The sequence below is a fragment of the Elephas maximus genome, chromosome 11 (genome assembly GCF_024166365.1).
Source record: "Elephas maximus indicus isolate mEleMax1 chromosome 11, mEleMax1 primary haplotype, whole genome shotgun sequence".
Taxonomy (NCBI): domain Eukaryota; kingdom Metazoa; phylum Chordata; class Mammalia; order Proboscidea; family Elephantidae; genus Elephas; species Elephas maximus.
This window is the reverse complement of record NC_064829.1, coordinates 86,454,217-86,476,855: the sequence shown is the minus strand read 5'-3', so window position 1 is coordinate 86,476,855 and position 22,639 is coordinate 86,454,217. Positions and strand designations below refer to the sequence as shown.

The 22,639-nt window shown below is 48.1% G+C and overlaps 1 protein-coding gene across 5 annotated transcripts in view; it reads right to left on the bottom strand.

Moving 5' to 3' along the window:
* Positions 1 to 1,348: 1,348 nt before the first annotated feature.
* NFATC1 (nuclear factor of activated T cells 1) overlaps positions 1,349 to 22,639 on the bottom strand; it is a 122,438-nt gene continuing 101,147 nt past the window's right edge. For all 5 annotated transcript variants that reach the window (XM_049900240.1, XM_049900242.1, XM_049900243.1 and 2 more), the window contains one exon: positions 1,349 to 3,291. In XM_049900240.1, coding sequence (XP_049756197.1) covers positions 3,242 to 3,291 — 50 coding nt within the window. In that variant the 3' untranslated portion in view covers positions 1,349 to 3,241. The remainder of the gene's footprint in view (positions 3,292 to 22,639) is intronic.

Sequence of the window (22,639 nt, the reverse complement as noted above, 5' to 3'; positions counted from 1 at the left end):
CAGGAGGGCAAAACACATAATTGACTCAGGTAGCTTTTCTCCTGACAGCAATTCTCTTGCTAGAAATATGCTCTTGGGTATATTTTCTCATTACTCAAAACCAACGGAAAAGGTACTAAACTAAGTCAATAGCGTTATTCACAAGAACAGACTTCCTAGGCAGAGACATCTATCATTTTATAAATTTCTATTTTTATTTCTGGAATATACAAGTCTAGTGTTTGGGTTGGGGGGGAAAAAACCCCAAAAAACCCCAAAGCCTCTCTTTGAAGTTAATAGCTTCTAGTTTGTTCTTCAGTGACACAAAGCACAGTTCCCAAGCCCGACTCCCACTACTATTAGCAATGGGAGGAGAAGGGGGGGTCGCGTGAGCTCCCCGGTTCACTTTGGGGTCTAACGTTTCAAGGCTCTCTCAGGTCCCTGATTCAGGACACAAGCACTACATGAAACTGAGAGCTTAACGGACATTTGAATACATTCGAGTAGCCTGAGTCACAGGGAAGAGAGAGGCCACGGTTATCTCACTACCACCCATTTTTCTACCACAGCCACCAAGCTCCGTCCGGGCATTTTCCTTATTCCCCTTCTCATGGGACCTTTGATGTTGGTGAGGTCACTTCAGATACTGTTGCACGTAAAAACACAGGAGGGGGACGCTTACTAATGGCTTTTAGGTGACCATTTCCCTAGTGCTTTAGCTCAAACTGTAAACCTCTCAGCAAAAGAAACTGGGATCCTGATGTTTTTTAACATTCTAAAAGCAAAGTAATTATTCCTAGTGATAATTACTGGAGAGATTCCAGGCTTCATACTTATGAATGACTAGATAATATTTCCCCACCAAAGCTTGAAGTAGGAGGTTTGGGTGGGGGACAAAGGGCAGAGGGGGGTTACTTAAAGAAGCAAGTAGAAATAGGTGACAGAACACATGGTTAGGTTAAACACAAGCATTATCTTGCTCAAATGATTGTCTGATTGCATGGGAGTCTGTGTGTGGCCAGAGCCTCACCCAGGATATTTCTCTGAGCAGAAATATTTGGCAAAAGCTAAAGTTCCTTCTCCATGTAGGTGGGAGGGGCATTTCTGAAGTCCTGGGTTTGGAGCTTCTGATAACGGTCTCGTTTACCCACTTACCCCTACAGCTGGCTTTCCTCTCAACGTGTGTAAGGAAGAAAGAGAGCAGGTTTACCAGCAAGATGCAGCTCCATGCTTATATGACCACAGTGCACAGCTCTCCCACCACAAGGCACTTCTCACAGACAACCACAGCAAATACAGTCAAACACACGGCTAAGAACAAGGCAGATTTATCCACAGAATCAATCACTCTCAGACGGAGGTTGTCCAGCAAAAAATATTGCTTTATTGGCTCTATTTTCTAACTACAAAGATAGCTGATGCAAATATCAAACGTTTCCTTTTCATAGGACGGTCTACTAGAAATATTCCATGCAACTCCTAGGGTGCTAAGTCCAGGGTGGGGGAACAGGTAGAACAGGCAGGAGAACAGTCTGCCCAGTGGGGCAGTGAGCTATGTACAGTTAGCCATATATCTTCAGCTCCTCACGGTTATGTGCAAATGTTACAAATATGGCTTTCAGAGTTTTGTTTCTTTCTGTGAGTTAAAAAAAGAAAAATAAGACATAGGCATACAGAAGAACCTTTTAAAAATAATTCTTTGTGGGAAAGCTCTTTCTCAGTCATAACATTGCGTTTAATGACTTGGTAACTTACGACGCCACCCGAGGGTGTAGTTCAGGCATATTCCATAAGGGGGCATTAATTCCTAAGGCACAATTATTAGGTTAAACATGTTTTAATTAAACCATGCTTTTTGGTTATATGAAACAATAGGTCACTGCTAGTAACCATGTGTAATAAGCTGTTCATTGTACAAAATGCAATAGCAAAGACTACATACACTACTCTATCTGATTATATGAACTGACATGAGAACCTGCTATACATGGCTGCATATTAAAACATTGTTTTTGGTAATATTTTTCTTCGATGAAGCAGAGTTATAAGGCTTCTGCGAAGTAATAATCTTATAATTGAACAAATATATTACACTCCTTTTATAATGATATTTACACTCCCTTTCCAATTTTGCCATTTGGTAACGCATGTGTGTTTCGAATGCATCTGGCCTGGCTCTCTAAAGTGCTCCTATAACTGCAGGAAGCGAGAACACAGAGACCTGTCAGAGGTACGATGGACCCAGTGGGAGTAGCTGAAAAGTCAGGCTTGGAATCCTAGATGCATTTTCCAAAGTGGATGCTGGTTATTGCTAACTGTGAAGCCCTTGTGGGCGAAGACTGAAGATCACCACCCCTGTTGATTATTTATATATAAATACATGCCTATATATGTATATACATGCAAATGCAAGATCTATCCTGCAACAGACAGACTTCTTTTTTTGTCCAATAACCTACCTTGTGCTAGTCAACTTACTTGTGCTATGTTTGAAGCCAGATTAAAAACAAAAACCCTAGCATGCTATTATCAACAATCCTATGGTTTTAGTAACACAGGGAGGGAACTATACTATGAAAGATTTGAGATGACAAATGGGAAGAGTTCTAAAACGCACTGAATAAGGCAACAACACTGTATATTACAGCCCAGGAGAAGTTGAGAAAAAGGATGAAACTCATATTACTTTTTTCTCACAACCCTTAGCTAGCCAGTATTCTCGTACTTTATACAAAAGAGAAAGCATTGTAATGAAATGTTTTCATAGATTTTGCACCTACAAATACTCTCATGGTAGCAAATCCAATGACCAATTCCATGATGCCCTGATGCTATGACCTGGTTCAATAAGGCACTTCCAGTTTCGAGATCCAGCGCCCAAAGGGCAAAGCTTGGGATCAAACCACCACATTGGACCTTGCCCAAGAGTGGCCCCACAAAAGGGCCATTGCACAGCACGTCCCCTGTATTCACCCCACCCCACCTCCATTTCTTCTCCTTGAGATGACTTTTTCTCCAGAAGATGGGTTGGTCTTCCTTCCTTCCTACCTTCCTTCACTTATTCATTCATTCCTTCTTGGTAGAGAGCTACTGCTTTGTACATAGAACATAAATCTTCAGCTCCCAGCATTCAGGAGGTTGGGAGTTCTGAGTGGTACCAGGTACTGTGTTCCGTTTATTTAGGCAAAAATCTTTGTATGCTGAAGCTGAATTGACACCTGTTGACACTGTGCAGCTTCTGAATGAGACCCAACGTTGCAAACTAAGAGTGGATGTTAGTGCTGGAGAGGTCGTTTCGTATTATTTCATTTACTGCAAGAAAACAAAAATGGAAGACTTATTAGGGAAAAGCTACTGTGTAGTAAAAACGTGTAAACATTAAAGAATTATGTACACATTCCATAAGTGACGCTCTGCCCGTGGAAACCTGCGTCCCAGAAGGAAGTGGCATCTCCACTGATGGTACTCATGCTCCTTAGGAATCCTGAGTTGGGCATCTGTCTGCCCAGGACTGGCCACCCAATTAAAGGAGCCAGTGTCCTCCAAGCCACTGCCCTGGTGCATGATCACAGGTACAAATTGGTCTTTCCGGCATCACAGTGTGTCTCCTTCAGGACAGGAGCTCACATGCTGTCTCTGCTTTCTAAGTTTACACGCCCTCTCACAAGGACAGAACCCCTCTCCAGAGCCTGTGCTCTGAGATTGCCTTTCTAAAGAGAAGGGCCCCACTTTCTCAGCCATGTCACCGTACTGGCAGTGACCAGAGAGCAGACAGGGGGAAGGCCAGAGAGAGGAGCCCATCCCAGCAGCTGGCCCCTGGCCCTTCCTTCATTCTTCATCTCCCCACAGGCTGTCCGCAGTTTCCCACACTCCAACAAGTCCACTATCAGCTTGTGATTTTTGGCAGATGGACAGGAAGTGACGGAACCTGGTGAGGGCCACTGATGGTGACCTGCACAGCATCCCTCCCTCTGCCCTCCCATAGCCCGCAGCACCTGATGGCTCTCAGATAGGGCAATGTCACCAGGAAGGCTGCCACCATGCCACATTTTCCTACAGAACTGGGAGGTGGGTGCTCACGCTCACGTCACGGAACTGCTGGTGCCCGGCCGGGGCTGGACGCTGGGCAGATAAGCCCGTGTGTCTCTGCAGAGGCCCCGGCCTGTCTCGGGCTGCTTCCTGGAGTAATTAGCTGGTGGACATTTCATCACCCACCCACTCCCTTCCCCAGCCCCTCCCAGTCCCCCTGACCATTTTTAAGAATAACAATAACAACACGTGGTGGGGAATCAGGAATTGTGTCATGGGAACTGATAACAGACGAGTTAGGAGCCCTGACTGTGAACAAACACCCCACCTCGGCTCTTCCCCCGGAGTGGGTGGCGTGGGCCAGGGCAGGCTTGCCCAGCCTCCCTACTGCACATCTAAACGAAGGCCTCTTGAAAGCGATTCTCACTAACTCAGCACCTGGTTCCACTCCACTAGGCTACTTCCACCCCCACAGGAGCAGAAGCACCCAGGGAGTGGTGGGATCCAGGCTGCATTCCTCAGAGAAACTGGACTGATGTGGGTCCTCCCAGCAACGTGGGACCCACATACCAGCAGCCAATGTGATTGTGCAGTCATGGAAGATGGCGCTGACACTTGATATGGAAAACTCTAAGAGGAATTCAGGCCCAACTTCTTCAAGGTAACTCTTTAAATCCACGGATGAAGATATCATGAGGCCAAAGTGCCCACAGGTGGTACTCAGACGGCCTTTGCACAAACCCACCCCCGGTGCACAGCACCACTCCTTACCACGGGTGTTTCTAGGATACTCAGCTGATGACTCTGTGAGGGCCATCATGGGGCCCTGAGCTCAGCAACCAGTGTGCATGGCAGAGGAGAAAGAAGGAGGCTCTAGAGAAAGGTGGCCTACAGAAAGGTACCCTGGAGAAAGGTGGCCCTCTAGAGAAAGGATCCCTAGAGAAAGATGCCCTAGAGAAAGGCAGCACTCTAGAGAAAGGAGTTCTAGAGAAAGGCACCCTAGAGAAAAGTGCCCTAGAGAATGGCACCCTAAGAAAGGAGTTCTAGAGAAAGGAGCTCTAGAGAAAGCAGCCCTAAGAAAGGTACTCTAGAGAAACGAGGCCTAGAGAAAGGAGTTCTAGAGAAAGATGCCCTAGAGAAAGGAGCACTAGAGAAAGGCACTCTAGAGAAAGGAGCCCTAGGAAAGAAGGCCTAGTGAAAGGTGCTCTAGAGAAAGGCACACTAGAGAAAGGAGCTCTAGAGAAAGGAGCTCTAGAGAAAGGAGTCCTAGAAGAAGGAGTTCTAGAGAAAGTCACCGTAGAGAAAGGTGGCCCTAGAGAAAGGAGGCCTAGAGAAAGGCAGCTGTCCTTTCCCTGCACAGGACACTTGAAAGCCACACCGTCTTTCTCTCATTCTCTCCATTCCTTGCTACTGTCACAGTGCAGTAAGGCAAGAATGCACTAAACACTAGAGGTGCAGGACTTGAGTATCTAACTCCTCTCTCCCCACTTGACTTGTTCAGACTCTTGTGAAGAGGCACATGTCCAATTCCTACTTTACAGAACACTGCCACATCAAAACACTTTCGGAGGCAAAGCAAAATCTCACATCTCAAGTCCCATTAAGGTATTTTCTAAGTAAGGAAAAGGTTCTCCTGCACTTAGGATTTCTCTGACCCAAGTCAAGAGGATCTAACATACATACAGCTCGTTTGTAAAAAGACTGCTTCTTTGGCGAGGATGTGAAAGCGGCCAGTTACAATTGCAGCAGCTTATGCTGTAGAGCACACTGCCATCTGGGCAGCACTTGACAGTTTGCACACTGCCTTCCTGGTTGCCCTCTCATGTTATCTGAGAGCCGCTCCTCTGCATGGGCGTCAGGGTCACTGTGGAGCTGACACACATCCTGGTCCTGGCTCCTGGGCTGATGCCTCCCAGGAGGCAAGAGCTCCTGTGGACCCAGCAGCTGTGGGGACACTGGAGGCAGGGACATGCAGCCACCAAGGCCCTAGAACAGACAAGGCTGCATGTGTTTGGGGTCATTTAAAATGTGACCCCAGTTGGAGGACAGTGCGGTGGGATTTCGTGGCTCTGTTCAATTGTGCTACTTAAAGGAATTCTGTACCTATTTCCATCTGATTTTTAAGGACAACTGAACCTGGGGTCAGTGTCTGACCCCAGTGAGGTGAGCAGTGGAGGCAGAAGGAGGTGGGGACAGTGAAGACGGGGAGACAGGAGGGGGCAGCAGGGCCGCAGGTAAGCGACTTGCACCTTCACGTTGCTTGGTGGCACACACACCGCAGGAAAAAATAACATCTGTGTGAAAAGGCAAAAGGGGAAGGAACCTCAACGTGGGCTTCCCCTCTCAGCCCACTGGTGCACCTGAGCCTCTGGGGGAGCCCGAGTGGGTGGGGCAGGAAATCGCCCAGCATGTCATTGTGACCAGGACCCCACACCAGAGCCATATGTCCCCTCGTATGGCTCCTCTGTGCCCAAGCTGACCCAACTCCTCGACAGGGCTTCCACTGAGGACCTCAGGGAGTCGGAGGGGCCAAAGGGCAGAGCTCACACCCATCAGATCTGACTAGAGAGACTGCGGGGGGCAGAGCTCACACTTATCTACTGTCTGGGGGGGCTGATGACATCCTACACAACCACATCCACAACCGATGACGTCCCACACAACCAACCATCTCCACAACCGATGACGTCCCACACAACTGTCTCCACAACTGATGATGTCCCATACGACCATCTCCACAACCGATGACATTCCACACAACCGTCTCCATAACCGATGACGAACCACACAACCGTCTCCACAACTGATGACGTCCCACACAACCAACCGTCTCCACAACCAGTGAGGTCCCATACAACTGTCTCCGCAACCGATGACATTCCACACGACCGTCTCCACAACCGATGACAAACCAACCACACAACCAACCGTCTCTACAACTGATGACGCCCCACACAATGGTCTCCACAACTGATGACGTTCCACACAACCGTCTCCACAACCGATGACGTCCCACACAACCGTCTCCACTACCGATGACGTCCCACACAACCGTCTCCACAACTGATGACATCCCATACAACCATCTCCACAACAGTTATCCCACATAACCATCTCCACACCGATGTAATCCCACACACCTGTCTACACAACTGAAGATGGTGTAACACTAAGACTTTACTCCTCCCTAGATACACTTTGTGCTGTTCCCTGTGAGAAAAGCCATGTGCTCACACCTCACCAATGGAGTAAGAAAGAACACATAGCTGAAGGGCTGAGCTATGGCCGCTGTTTATTGACGGCTGGGTTGAAAATGACACGTGCGACCCTCTGCCCCTCTCTTCTCGGCCACGACTGCCCACTTCCCTTCCATTAGGCAATGGCTGAGTTCCACCAGCACCCAGCTTCACCGGGCCTCTCTGCTGCTCCTCTGGGGGTGGCCCCGCTCCGTGTGGTTGTGCCTAGGACGCCCACGCTCCTGCCACGTCCTCTCTCACTGACACTTCCCATCTTCTGATTCAGCTTTTCCACTGACACAGGTTTTTTCTTTGCAGAGTATTTTGAACTGCAGGTAACCTGTGACACTCTCCTTGTCAGAGACCCAGAGAGGAACCGTCCTCTGTCTCTGCTTCACATCATATGTCCCTGCGGCAGGATGTGGTGAGCTGTTAGACCACAATTTAATTTAATAAGAAAGGTTTTTTCCCTTATATTTAATTTTTCTCTAAAATCCTCCTAAGGTGGAAACTATTGTTTTTTTTTCTAAACTTATGTGAGGCGGTTTGAATCTCTGCTTTAATTGGGGGCATGCATACAGGATGTATGTGTGTGTGTATACATACGCATACATGTATCCCCACAAAGACACACACACCCATAAACCCCTCTGGAATTGAGTGAAATAGGAAATTCTTATGTTTTTAAAACATAAAAACTGAAAAGTACAAAGTACAAGCACGATGTACACCGGTCTTACATCACCCATAAATACCAACTATATTTTTGCTAACATGACATGAATATTTTTCTGCTATCCACAAATGAATGGTGTAGACCAGCTAGCTAGGGAATGAAAGATCTTTTTTAGAGGAAGATATTTGTACTTTCATATAACCAGTTCCTTCTTTCTAGATCACCATTTTGAAAAAAGTTAACATTAAACTCTCGTGAAATAGCCAGAATTCACCTCTGAGGTTTCACTCATGGTTTTTTGCATGACTTTATTGAGAACCTACCACTTGCCTGTCAGTTTGTCATACTGTGGTGGCTGCCATGTTGCTGTGATGCTGGAAGCTCTGCCACCAGTATTTCAAATACCAGAAGGGTCACCCATGAGGGGCAGGTTTCAGGGGAACTTCCAGACTAAAAAAGACTAGGAAAAAAGGCCTGGTGATCTACTTCTAAAAAAACTGGCCAGTGAAAACCTTATGAATATCAGCAGAACACTGTCTGATATTGCGCTGGAAGATGAGCCTCTCAGGTTGAACAATGGGCTCAAACACAGCAAAGACTGTGAGGATGGTGCAGGACAGGGCAGTGTTTTGTTCTGTTGTACACAGCGTCGCTATGAGTTGGAACCAATTCAAGGGCACCTAACAACACCAAATGTGGAGAACACAACACAAACCAAAAAGGAATTGTGAGAGTTTAAATATGACTTAATATGTTTGTTCCACTCACTGCCTCATTTTTAAGCAAAGTTTTCCTACATTTCTGAATTCTTGATTTCTGAAAGCAAAGGAGGATCTCAAATCAAATTTCCAGAAATAAGTAAGCTACTTTTTTGCCTAACATTCATTTACCCTCTAAAGTTTTCGAAGCAGCTCCACATATTATCCACCCTCTGAGGTACATGTCATTGTGCTAGATCCTGGCAGCCATCCTACGGGTGGTAAGTGTAGGACTACAAGCGCCAATTTCATAAACGGCGAGACTGAGAAGGCCTGGTATCACGCAGCCATAATGCTGAGGCCCCTGTACGGTGGCTGAGCTGGTGCCGCCCGACCTCTCCATCTGAATGTACCAGCTGTCGTGCGTCCGTTTAGACACAGTCTCCATAGACTCCCTGTGGTTCTGGGGTCTCTGAGTGGTGCAAACAATTACTGCGCTCAGCTGCTAGTCATCTCAGAGGCACCTTGGAAGAAAGGACTGGCGATCTACTTCCAAAAGATTGGCCATTGGAAACCCTATGGAGCAGAGTTCTGCTCTGCGTATGTGGGGTTGCCATGAGTCAGGGTTGACTCAGTGGTACCTGGTCTTCCTCATGGTTCCAACTGCAAATCTCTGGGTTAGAAGTGGCTTTTTCCTTCCTCGCTAGGAAAGCCCTGAGAGTTTGGGTGCTTGGCTGCTTCTGGCCCCATCGGCCCAGTGAAGGACTGTAGCATGTGGAGACAAATCAGAACTGTTCCTCCAAGCCCACTGGGCATCTGGGCTTGTAGCCCCTCTTCCAAACTACATCATCGCCCTGCCCCCTCCCCCATCCTCCCCTGCTAGCAGCTCAGGCTCAGAGCTGGGTGTCTCTGAGGTGAGGGAAGGTGAAGGGGTTGTGGGTGCTATTACTTTCCTTTTCTGTGGCGCTCTTCTCTTAAAACAAAACAAACAACGTACCCACCAGTACTCCCCCCCACCGCCCCATATATACACAAACTGAAACACGGTAGTCTCCTGTTTTAGCTAAAAAAAAAAAAAAAAATTTTCAGGTATTTCTTCTGTATAAGCTTTAAAGTACTTTTATGTGTTTTAAAACTCTTCAAATGGGCGGGGCGGGGGGGGGAGGTGGGTGGTAGGGAGAACAAGACAAGCAACCGAAGAAACCACAAAAAGCTTTGTATGAGCATTTTTTTTCCATTGCTTCGTCAGGACAAACACCACGACAGCATCTCCTTTGCTCCAAAATAAAGAGCAAAGTGACCTCAGAGCTCTCCACTGATAGCACCACAGATAACGGCACCAAAGAGATCTGCTGACATTCAACACCAGAAACTTCATTCAAAAATCCCGGCAGAACGGTCAGGTCGTTCCAACCGTTTTACATGAGAAAGTCCAGTGAGGCTTCTAGAGATGCTTCCGGCCTGAAAGAGGCCTCGGAATTTCTTACTACACCCTTTCTTCACAGCTTTGAGTCTATTGTTGAAATGTGACATCGATGTGGCCTCTGTCTGCCATCACACATCTCCCTGTCACAGTGTATGAATTTTGCTCCCTTTTGACTTCTCTGAGGTGGGGTGGCCTCTTGCTGCTGCCTGGACAAGGCGTTTTGTCCTGTCACTTATCTGATCAGTGTCAAGACCCTGTGTGGACTCCCCTTCCACCCCGCCCCAAGTGAATAAATGTTTGCATGTGTCTGACTTGGATAACAGGGATCATCACTTTGAATTGCAACAGGAAAGTATCACTACAGAAAGAGCCACGGGCCAACAGGTCCAAGAGGGTTTTGGTTGTTGATGGCTAATGAAACAACTTCTCAAGTGACCATTCTACACGGAGTCTCTGTGGGTCCCTTCCTCCAGACCTAGATTCTGCCAGCTTTTACGCCACATTGTCCAAACCATCACTCAGAGGCTTGTGGATGACCTATCCATGAACTGACCCCAGAAGACCCACACACGAGGATCAAGTATTATTGGAGAAAGTCCTGATTAAGGAAGACCCAAGCTCTGCTCCACCTGCCTCCAAACCATGGCATGTGTGGGCGAGTGGCCTCACCTGGCTGGGTCTTATGTTCCTTTCTGAAAATGAGGGGGCTGGACTAAGGTCCCCTTCTGCTCTATGAATCGGGGAATTCTTCGGTCATCTCAAATGGAGAAGTAAATCCGCGTCGGTTACAGCTCTGATCGGGGACAGTGAGCTGCCAGCCTCCCAGCTGGTTGTGGGCTCAGCTGCTGTTTTGTGTGACTATTATGTGCCAGGGGCTATAAAGCACATGAACCTACCGAGTCCTTGCAGCTCTCCCAGGAGCTGGGCATTATTATTCTTACTTTGAAGATAGGACCAGAGGGGCCAGTCCCGCAGAGCTGCTGAACAGCAGTGCCCAGAGTGAGATTTGGCCACGAGCTGTGGTTGGAGGGGTTGGCGCTGCCACTATTCCTTTAAGTGGAAGGTCACACATGAGCAGGGAGAGAAAGAGGCTCTGAACACCTTGCAAATGGCAGAATGTACTGCTGAACAGCTCCATCCGCCCAGGAAGTTCAGACACCCAACCTGCCGTATTCATAGTGCCTCATGCGTGTGTGCTTCAGTTCACTGGGTTGCTGGGAGAGAAGAACTACGAGGCACGTGAGTGAAAGTTGTACCCGTCTGAAGTGAATGCAAAGTATGAGTTCAACCACAGGGGCACGTGCTCATACACAGACAGAACGGTAACAGGGTGGGGGACTTAAAACCCTTGTTATGCTCTTTCCAGATTTCTTACAATGAACGTGCACCACTCAATGTCAGAATAAATGGTTGGCTCAGGATGCTGAGCCATGGCCTGCCGGGTGGCTGTGCTAGGCACCACATGCTCGATCCTCCCTCTGGAGTGAATGGGGGCCACTGTGTAAGGCGGGTGCGAGGGGAGGCTTACTCTCACTAAGCAGCCGCCTGCGAGCCTGTGGGGTGGAGGAATAGGACAGGCAGGTGCAGGGTTTCTGCCAGGTACCAGATGCTCACTGATGGTTTCTTAGGAGCTGGATTCAGGCTAAAGAACACAAAATACAGCTCAGCAATGCTAGCCCAGCCACACTGTTGAATCCCTGAAATTTAACAACAACAGCAAAAAAACCTACATACACACAATAATGAAAGCTGACAAGGCCATGCTTTGCAAATAATACTGTTGTGTCAATTTTTGGAAACATATTTGTTGATGTGTGTGTCGATTAGCTTAATTACATAGAATACATTTGAGAGTATTTTCCTTTTTTTGATACTTGTGTTAGTTCAAATAAGGAAACCAACTGTATAGCGGATTTTTAAAAATGGACAATATTTATCTACTAGTACTTGGCAAACATGGCCAAGAGACAACCAGCCGCCCTTGTCAACCCCGGCTCATGGCAACCCCATGTGTATCAGGGTAGAACTGTGCTCCACAGGATTTTTAATGGCTAATTTTTTGGAAGCAGATCACCAGGACTTTCTTCCAAGGCCCCTCCGGGTAGACTCAAACCTCTAACCTTTCAGTCAGCAGCCAAGCGTGTTAACTGTTTGTACCACCCAGGGCTTCCTCCTTTCAAGAACTGGAATCTATTCCCTCTCCTATAGTGTGATTTTTTTCATTCCTGGTTCTTTGACACACTACAATATTACTCTTTTATGAAGGGAACTATTTTTTTTTTTAAAGCTGTCTTTCTCTTTTAAACAAAAACAACATGGAAACAAGAAGGCTGTCATCACTCTACCACAGGGGTCCTGACAGGATCTGTGTGTGTTACCATCACGGCTTCCTACAACTGTGCCCAGAGCTGCCCTCTGCCCCTCCAAAGCGCGTGACCAAATGAAATGCCCACATAAAAGCACATACGGCACAAAAGCACATTCTTGCTTGTTTATTCCATTTGCCTCCAAGGGACAGAAAAACTCACATTTTTTCACAGTGGACAAATCATCAAAACTGTCTTCATGTTTAAGGGAAAGCCAAAATAACTCTGTGAAGAGCAAAACGACACAGGAAGGAAATGCTTTCCCATCCCTACAACTCAAAGATGATTATAAAAAGCATTTGCTTGGTCTTTCCCAGAAAATACACCTTTGGCTAAAGTTAGTACCGTAACCCGAGAGGAAAATAACTTACGTAGACACAAGTAAAACCAGAAATATCTCAGGCCAGATCCTATTCTTAAATAGCTGGCTTCTAAAAGGTATCCAAGTGATGTTTATTGCACTGGACTTTTGGAGTCTCTAATGATTCTGCAGAGCCCTGGTGGTGCAGTGGTTAAGAACTCGGCTGCTCATCAAAAGGTCAGCAGTTTGAATCCACCAGCTGCTCCTTGGAAACCTAGGGGGCAATTCTACTCTGCTCTATAGGGTTGCTATGAGTCAGAATCAACTTCAGTGCAACAGGTTTTGTTTTCTTGGTTTAATGATTCTGGGAACCTGGAAGCCTTTGGTGTTGGCTGGGAACCCTAACGAACATATAGATTTTCACAGCTGTGCTTTTCATGCCAGGGGGTGTGACAGATGTGTTTACCGCTTTAGGGCAACAAAAAATGACCGAATACACAGCTCTCTTGTTTCTCCACCTGAAACATTCATCTAGCTGAATCTGGCTCTTGTTTAAGGTTTTGTAGTAAATGTGAGGTAAGTTTATTAAAACTACCACGATGAAAGCCACAACTAGAAATCAGAAAATAGGAAGCGCAGCAGTGGCTTTTGCTCCCCTCCAGAAGAGGATTTGGTCTGACGCAGAGAGATGGTTAACAGAGGCACCAAGAGCATTGGCCTGCCTCTCAAGTGGGTTTTCTATGTCTTGAGCAGTGGCAGCCTCTCCGAGGTCTACTGTAGATTCTCCTGTTACTAGTTGGTGTCTGGAATGTTAAACAAGCTCCTTGCACCTAGTAGGGCTGCATGCCTGTGAGGGTCCCCTTTCAGTTCCTGGGACTGTTCGTCTCCCCAACAAGGTGCCACGGCTGTGAAACTTCCCACGAGTGAGTTCCAATCACACTAATTCTGAAAATGCAGAGTTGCAACATCACTAACAGCCTTTTCACTTCTCTGTGAAGCAGTGGAAAATAACGCAGCTCCTCAAGTTTCATTAAAAAGTGAGTTCCTGTGTTACCTCAGGTGTCCAGGACCTATTTAAGCCTTCACTTATTTTTACCTTTTTAATCACAATAAGCCAATGCCATGGGGCTTGCTATTTCTGGGAAGAGAGAATGGGACAGTGGAGTCGCTGAGTGACAACAAGTGGCCATTTTAATAAAACATGGCCCTCCCACCTGAAGGCACATTGGCACCGACAGAAATGGTTGTTAACCTGACTGTCAGCCATTAAAACAGAATAATTTTCCTACCTTACGTGCTGCTTCTTTATTTAGCCTGAATACTCCAAATAAGCAAACACCCCGTGTGGAAACTCCAGTGGGGACGACCTGGGAGGGGCCAGTGGGGGGCTTCCTCTGGCCTCCTCCCTCCCAGCCAATGTGGTGGGCTAGCCGTGCTCATCATTTGGTATACGGTCGTCACCTCACCGAGTTCCATTCAGTCATTATTCACTGGGACCATTATACCAAGAGCAAGCATCTTTCCAGTCTTGTCTTTGTGCCGCTAGAAAATATATTACCCCAAATCACGAGAGTCCTACTCAAATAGAACCAACTGAATTGGGGGGAAATGTATACATACCTCATACATGAATATACATACATATAGATAGATTAAAATTTTTTCCTCTGGCTGCTGAAGTATGAGGTCAGGGATACTCAAAGTAAAAAAAAAAGGCATTAACAAAGTATAACTTCCGTCTTTATAGGGTAACTGAGGAAACGGTCAAGATAAATGCCGCTGTGGAAAGTCTGAATTAATGAGTGGGTCAACATCTGTTTTAGCTTCTGCCTTCCTAATAAAAAAAAAAAAACCAAACCAAACCCATTGCTGTCAATTCTGACTCATAGCGACCCTACAGGACAGAGTAGAACTGCCCCACAGGGCTTCCAAGGAGCGCCTGGTGGATTCAAACTGCCAACCTTTTGGTTTGCAGCCATAGCTTTTAACCACCGCGCCACCAGGGTTTCCTATTCGCATAGAACAATTCAGGCCGCACCCAGATTTTCTTCTTGTTGGTTTCTCTCCTTTTTTAAAAAACAGCTTTATTGAAGGTAAGAAATCAAAAGTCCACCTGGGGCCCACACAGTCTTGTCAGCAGCCTCCCCAGGTGTGCTGTCTGCCCAGGCTCAGGTGCAATAGGTTCCAGGAGCTGGGGTGGGTGAGGAGATCCTGAGGCCCTTCATCCCTCCGCCCACTGTGACATGGAACCAAAGCTTTTCATAGTAAAACTTGACCCTGAGCTGAATCTTCCTCTTACCAAGAATTCTGACTGGCTTTGTGAGGTGTGATCATCGCAGGGCTGTTCAGAAAAAGGTGCATCTAAAGTGTGGGGATGAGATGGAACAAGCTCTGGGGCTTGGCTTAAACATCTCGGCGACACCACTAGAAAGGGGGTGTGTACAGTCAGCGTGGAGATATCACAAGTGGTGAATCGCGTGAGGGGCTTCTACCCACTGCTCTATCCACTCTACTCTTGTGCACATTTGAAATTTTCATAAGTAAAACCAGGCAAGGATGCTGGAGCCCAAGGGGGAAGGGGCCTCTGTGTGGGAGGCAGGGTCTCCTCACCTGGCCAGGTCCTCAGCACCTGGGACTGGGAACCTGGCCTACTCAACTCCAGGGACTGGCCCTGGACCACAGGCAGGCCTGAGGCTGTGTGTCCTGGCATCCCTGGCTGTCCTCTGTGTGCACACACTCCGTAACTGGCCCACTGCCACCTCCAAAGCCCCTCCAAATCTCCCTGCTCCTCAGCGTGGCTCAGGTATTGCCTGAGGTGAATTTTTAAAGGTGTTCTAAAAAAAGGAGAGAAACCAACATGAAAATCTGGGTGCAGCCTTAATTACTCCATGCCATTAGGAAGGCAGAAACCAGAACAGAAGTGTGCTTTCTAGAACATAGCCCCACCAGCTATGCCCAGGTGATGGGCAGTAAAATTAAAGAGAGGGTCCTAGGGACAAAAACCCCCGTTGGTTCCCACAAACGTAAAGAGGTGCTCTGTCGCTGGGCGCTGTGAATGAGGTCATGAATCACCCAAGTGGGGAGTGGGGGGGAGGGTTATAGTAAGCAAGGTACACATGGGCTGTCTTGTGCTTACTTACTAACCTGTAGTACACAATTTCATGTGTGTTTCTGAAATGGTGAAAAACAGGCGAAATTCTGCACTACAGATTAGTAAACAAGCACAAGTCAGCCTGTGCGTACCTTGCTTATTGGGTAATCTGTCCCTCCGGCCCAGAGGGGCGCACAGGCCATACTGCTGCCCATGTTTGTTTGTTTGTTTGTTCATTGGACACACAGCCAGCCTGCCAAAGGTGGAGTGTTTTCTAGGATGCATTTGGGAAAGCTACTTCAGGAAGATACTTTCCTCCAGCTTCCTTATGAGAGCTCTGGGATCTCAAATCACCTCTGGAGAAAGGCGCTACTCCTACCCCTACGAGGAACGGTACTATAAGCTGCTGCTGGACGAAACACCTGCCCTCCGCCTGCCCAGATGGTGCCCCGCTGCACCCTGCACCCGCTCCTGATTTCCGCCTACACTCCTGCCACGTGGCTGGTTCCCTTGGTCCACCCCTTCCACCCCCCACCCCAACCCGCCGGGACTGGTTCCCTGGGTCCACCACTCCACCACGTGGCTGGTTCCTTTGTCCACCCTCCCCATGTGGCTGGTTTCCTCCATGCCCCCACCCTCCTGCCACGTTGCTGGTTCCCTTGGTCTACCGCCTTAAAATGGCTAGTTCCCTCCATGCCTGTGCCCTTCCTCCCGCCATGTGGCTGCTTCCCTTGGTCTATCCCCTTTACATGCCTAGTTCCCTTCATGCTCCACCCTCCCACCATGTGGCTGGTTCCCTTGGTCTACCCCCTTCACATGGCTAGTTCCCTCCATGCCCCCACCCTCCAGGGACGCTTTGCTGTCTACCACTGACACCTTCCAGACCCCATCCCCCACTCCCTCTATTCGGCTCTGAGACTTGGATGCCCTTCCTGGGGGTCCTCTCTTCCTCTCCCCCACAACTGTGGGTTCCTCAAGGTTCTCCCTATCTGTCCTCCATACACCATTCAGAGTGGCCTCTCTGGTTGGGTTACCAGCTGTTGATTCTAAACCCAGAGTCCAATCAGACCTTCTCATGAGCTCCAGCACCACATAGCTCCCTACCTTCCCGCCTCCCCACCATTCAGCTCCCCAACACCATTGTCCAGGCCCGTCACCTCTGATAACACACTCCACACCTGCTGATTCCTCAAGGGTCCAGCCCACCTTCTCCCCAGCCCCCATTACATCCTGGGCCCAGATGGCCCACAGCCTGGCTAGGTTACAGCAGGATCCCCAGTTGGTCTTCCTGCTGCTCTGAGTACCCACTAACACACGTTGTCCACCCTGCAGCCACAGTGATATTCCTGAGACAGATAGGTGTGCTCGTGAGGTCCCTGGAAGATCCTTCAGATCCTCCCCGAGGAGCCTCTGAGCCTCTCTTCTGTTCTGCCCTGCCCTTCTGCCCACACCCGCTAACCTAGTGCACAGCACTTGGTACTGGGTTCCTCCCCTAGGAACTGCACTCTGCGCTCCCAGGGCCACCTCACTGAGGCCAGGGAGCCATCCCTTCTGCCAATGGCACAGGCGCCGGGGCTGTCACCACTCCCTACACAATCCCACAATGGTCTTATTGGCCCCACTCCCTCCACTAGACTGCAGGCTCCATGAGGGTAGACCTCTACATGATTCACCACGATCTATGAGCCTGTTCCTTCGTTCTGTATAGAGCTGAATAGAAAATAACAGAGGGCAGGAAGGAAAATGTATCCAGCAGCCAAGCTGGTAAGTCCCTCCTGAAAATTCCTATGTGGAAACAATGGTACAGGGAGTCAGCAAAATGCAGGCAAACGATCAGATTCCACAGTCTTTAGGGCATATTGACTTTGGGTTAAAAAAAAAAAAAAAAACCGACTGAATTTTTGTACTGATTATCCAATTATTAATCTTTACAGAAGCTATTCTAGTATTGCACATAATGAGCAATCCATCACAGTGTATGAGGTGCCACGGACGCTGCTTCAGTGCAGAGGGGCCATTAGGCTTCCTGTAATTGCACATTACGGAGCAGTCTTTAGCTCTAATTGAATCAGCAGGTCCTCCACGCTGTGCCCTCATCGACACCAAGCCGCAGCGGCATGCGTGGGGTTGTCTGAACACGGGCCTGGCTAGAGGACCTAGCATCTCAAGATCCGTTCTCAGCCCTATGGGAGAGGCTGCTTCTAAAAGCTTGGAGGGAAGGCACAAGAGACCGTGCACTTTCTTCATGAACATGGGCCAGGGACTGCTGTGCAGATAGGGTACACACTCTCATGGACCGCTTCCTGAAGAAGTCCTTATGTCAATCACTGCTCCAAATCTGACAAACTTGGACACCAGGGCTGGGAATTGTCACACTCTCAAGACTTCACGCTTTATTAAACCACATTCCCACGTGAAACAGGGAGTACGTGTTGAGATATAGATATAGACAGCCTTTAAGACTTAGCTCCAATCTCTCTGGAAAGTCCTTCCTGATGGGACCTTGACCACCTGTCAAATCTCAAGCAATGAGGGCTACTGCCATTCATTTGGCGACTGATCAGGTACCAAATTATAGCATCACTTTCATTTCCATCTTGAATGCTATTTAAATTTTGATTAACTTCTCATTGTTTATTCTCCCTCACCACAGTAATTTTTTGAGGGCTCAGGTATGATCCTCTTATGTCTTAATAGCCCTACAATGCCTAGAACAAAACAAGTAATCTATAAACACTGGTTGTTTTATGTCTTCTTTTGAAAGTTGAATTAATCCCTTTTAGGAGTTTCAACAAGATTTAGAGACTAAGCAAGACTTAACAAACCTAATCCCTCGACTACTAACTTAAAGGCTGGAGGTTCGAACCCACCCAGCAGTGCCATGGAAGAAAAGCCTGGCAATCTGCTTCTGTTAAGATTACAGCCGAGAAAACTCCATGGAGCAATTTACCCTGTAATACACAGGGTCATCATCTGTCAGAATTGACTTGACAGCAACCACCACCACCAACAAACCTAATCTAAAGGCTTCCAAAAACTGATTGCTCTGGCTATGCTGAAATTACTATCAAACTGATTTTCATTGTGTCTTGTGTTTGCTGAATTTATTCCTTCCAGTGGGGCAATAAGCAACCCATTTGGAAAATTTAGCATTAATTCCTTTTCTGTTTATCTAAGCTTGGCTTCTGAAGAAGCTTTAAAATATAAGAAAAGGGATGGGCTATGTAGAGATTAAGCTAATTAGAGATATTTGTAATTCAGACAGAAGAATCAATGAAATGCTAGGGTTTCATCATGAGGGGCTGACTTTTAAACTGCAACAATGTTTAGTTTTGTGTAGGACCTTATGCTGAGTTTGGCCTAGGCACCCACAAACCTGTGGCCACTGCCCTAATGACAGGGCAAGGAAGTCAATACTTGGAAAGAGTGAACGGGTTTCCAAGAACAGTTCAGGAGTTAGGGTCAAAATTCAAGGTCTAAAATTCAACCCTTAAACCTCTTCTCCACATTGTCACTAGCAGCTGTCGAGGAGGCTCCGACTCATGGCGACCCCATGTACAACAGAACGACATGCTGCCCAGTACTGCACCATCCCCATAACTGGTTGCAGACTGAACCATTGTGACCCATAGAATTTTTACTGGCTGATTTTCAAGTAGATCGCCAGGCCTTTCTTCCTAGTCTGGAAGCTCCCCCGAAACCTGTTCTGTATCATAGCAACACACAATCGTCCACTGACAGATGGGTGGCAGCTGTGCATGAGGGGCATTGGCTGGGAATCAAATATGGGTCTCCCACGTAGAAGATGAGAATTCTACCACTGAGCCACCACTGCCATCCATCTCCACAGTCGTAAGGTATTTGTGCCTGATTCTCGAAAATGTGAAATAGGTTTCACGGGTGGGACCACAACTAGACATTTTATCAAAACACCTGAATTTAGCAAACACTGGTGAAATAAAGGATCACAGAAATAACCAAAGCACTCAAATTGCTTTAAAACCCCATGTGTCTACAACGATGCTCCCAGTGGGCAGGGGAGAGGGAATGTTCATGAATGCATGGCACTTCTCCAGGCAGGCAGTGGAGTGTAAGGGGTTCTGAGTCCAGAGTCAGATCATGGTCAAGCCCCTTCCTCCTCACCATCTCCCATTTGGTGAGCATCTGGATGCATTATCACACCTGTGGTGACCACAGCTCCATCTGCCAAGCTGGGAGGTTCTTGGGGGACCCTGCCTGAGCTTCAGAGGGAGCAGAGGAAGTCTGCTGTCACCCTAGCTGGGCAGGACCATGGCAGAGTGACTAGCTTGGTCTCAGCCAACCTAGCCATGTCCAGAGGGCAAATGTTTAGCCATCAGCCATGGGGCCAGCAGGAGAGCTTGGCCACTTGGTGTGAATGGTGGGCATCAGCACGTCTATAAGCCAGAGGTCATGACCCAGATGCCAGCTTAGCTTTGAGAGCAGAGGAAACAGGAAGTCGACGTGAACAGGAAATGGATGGCTTGGGGAGAGGAGTACTTTACCAGAACATTTTAACCGCCCACCAGGGAGCCTTCAAAACTTACCTCCCAGTGCACACACCCTCTGGAGAGATGCTTGATAAATTAATAAATTATCTGGTTTCCATCTGCACGTTTCTCTGCAGTGCTTTAACGCTACATCATCATGACAGGAAACCATATCAAGGATGGAAAGCCGGCGAGAACCAGTGGAAACCACCGTTTCCATCTCAGCGCGTGAAAGAGCATTATAAAGAGAATATCCACATTACAGTTAATGGTGAGAGATAGGGTAGAAATGAAAGTGAGAGGAAGGGGGAGAGAGAAGGAGAGAGGGAGAGGAAAAGAGAGGGGGAGAGAAGACAAGAACAGAGAAGGAGAAAGATGGAGAGAAGGACAGAGGGAAGGAGGGAAAGGGAGAGAAGGAGAGAAGAGGGAAAAGAGAAGGAGTGAAGGGAAGAGAGAGAACTAGCTTAAATAAATACTGCATACATTTCCCAGGACTTGGACACATTTTTGAAGGACAGTCAGATGTGTGCTTTTTGATTTTTCTTTTAACACAGTGTAAACACCTAATTAATAGACTTTGACAAATATTTTTGAGTTCTTTTCTTAAACTAAAACACATTAAAAATGCATACACCCCCCCCCCCCGCCCACACTCATACTAGTAGCTGTCGTGCCCTGTTGTTGCTGAGCGTCCTAGCGGACGCTTCCAGTCAAGCCAAGCAAACACTGGCCAGTGACAGGAGCCCTGCTTCCTCCTCAGGCCTGCCAGGCCGGCACCTCATTCCATCCTCCAACCACCTTCCTTCTCTCCAGCCATCTGCCAAGAGGAAATAACTTTGCTGTACTGGGAGTCTGGGAATCCTAGAAAACAATCTTAAATCCACAAAAATAATTGAAGTTCACTTTTACTGAGCTGTTCAGTTCCATTCTGATTTTTATTACAATGTCAACAAGAGTTTAATTTGTTTTAAAGTTTAGGTTCTTAAATCTGAGTGATATACGGTAGTTTACAACTTGCTGGCAACAGCTACTGTGGAAAAAAAAATTGAAAGTGCACAAAGAGGCGGTTCTGAGCACAGTTGTGCAGGCGGGAGCTGGGCCAGAAGCAGCTGACAGGGCCCCCCAATCCTGCATGTGCAGGGGCCACTGTGTAATAGCTGAACTGGCCCCCCACCGTGAGTGCACAGGGGCTACCATGTCACAGTAAACCTGGCGCCCCATCCTGTGTACATGGGGGCCACAGCCTCATGGCCGACACGGCCCTCCACCCGACGTGTACAGGGGCCACCATATCACAGCCAACCCGGCCCCCCACCTCATGTGCACAGGGGCCATGACATCACAGCCAAACTGGTCCCCCACCCCATGTACACAGGGCCCACAACCTCATGACTGATATAGCCCCTGCCCTGTGTGCATGGGGGCCACCGCCTCACAGCCGACATGGCCCCCACCCCACGTGTGTAGGGGCCACCACCTCACAGCAGACATGGTCCCCCACCATATGGACGCAGGGGTCACCCTGTTATGGCAGACACGGCCCCCAACAAATCACATCTGGAAGCACAATTACGAAGAAATATCTTAAAATGTGATTTCTCCTGCTAAAACACAGATGCTGGCTCTGCCAAGCCTGTGTCTGGGGAGGCCTTCTTCCTTCTTATCTATTGTGTGCAGCGCAAAAGCACCTGAAACTGACCCCAGGAAGAATATTCCAGAAGGGTGAGAAAGAAGAGCGTCCCCACCCAGGTTTCTCTTTGTTGGCTTATGGGAATTCTTCACTATCAGACAGTACGGTCACTGGATGCTCGGACAAAGGGAGCTTTGGAAATGCTGCCAGTTTCTCTGCCCAGAGCAAACAGAGCTGTAGCCTGTTCCGACTTCCAAAACCTCCAAAAATCCTCCGATACAGGACCACCAGCTCTGCAAGTCGGAGGCGTCCTCCAACAGCATCCTTTGCTGGGCGTTTCTGAGTCCTGTGGAATCACTCAGAGGCACAGACGGAGCTGTAGATGAGGCGCTTTGTGTGGAGTGGGCAAGGAGGACTCGAAAACAAGTGCAAAAATAAGCGCTTTAGCATGGGCTGTCCAGAGACCCCAGAGCTCACCTCTACGGGCAGGTGCAGGACCTCCCGGAGAGTCAGGCGCTGGTGGGCCGGTGGCTGCACCTCCCTTGGACGGTGTGCAGCCAGATGCTCCCCTTTGATCTCTCCCAAACTGCCTCTGATCAGAGCACAAGCCCTGCATAAATCACAGCCATTTCTAGACCTTTCTGGGGGTTGGGGCTCTGCTGTTTTCCAGGCCTGCTTCCTGCTGTATCTAGCATACCA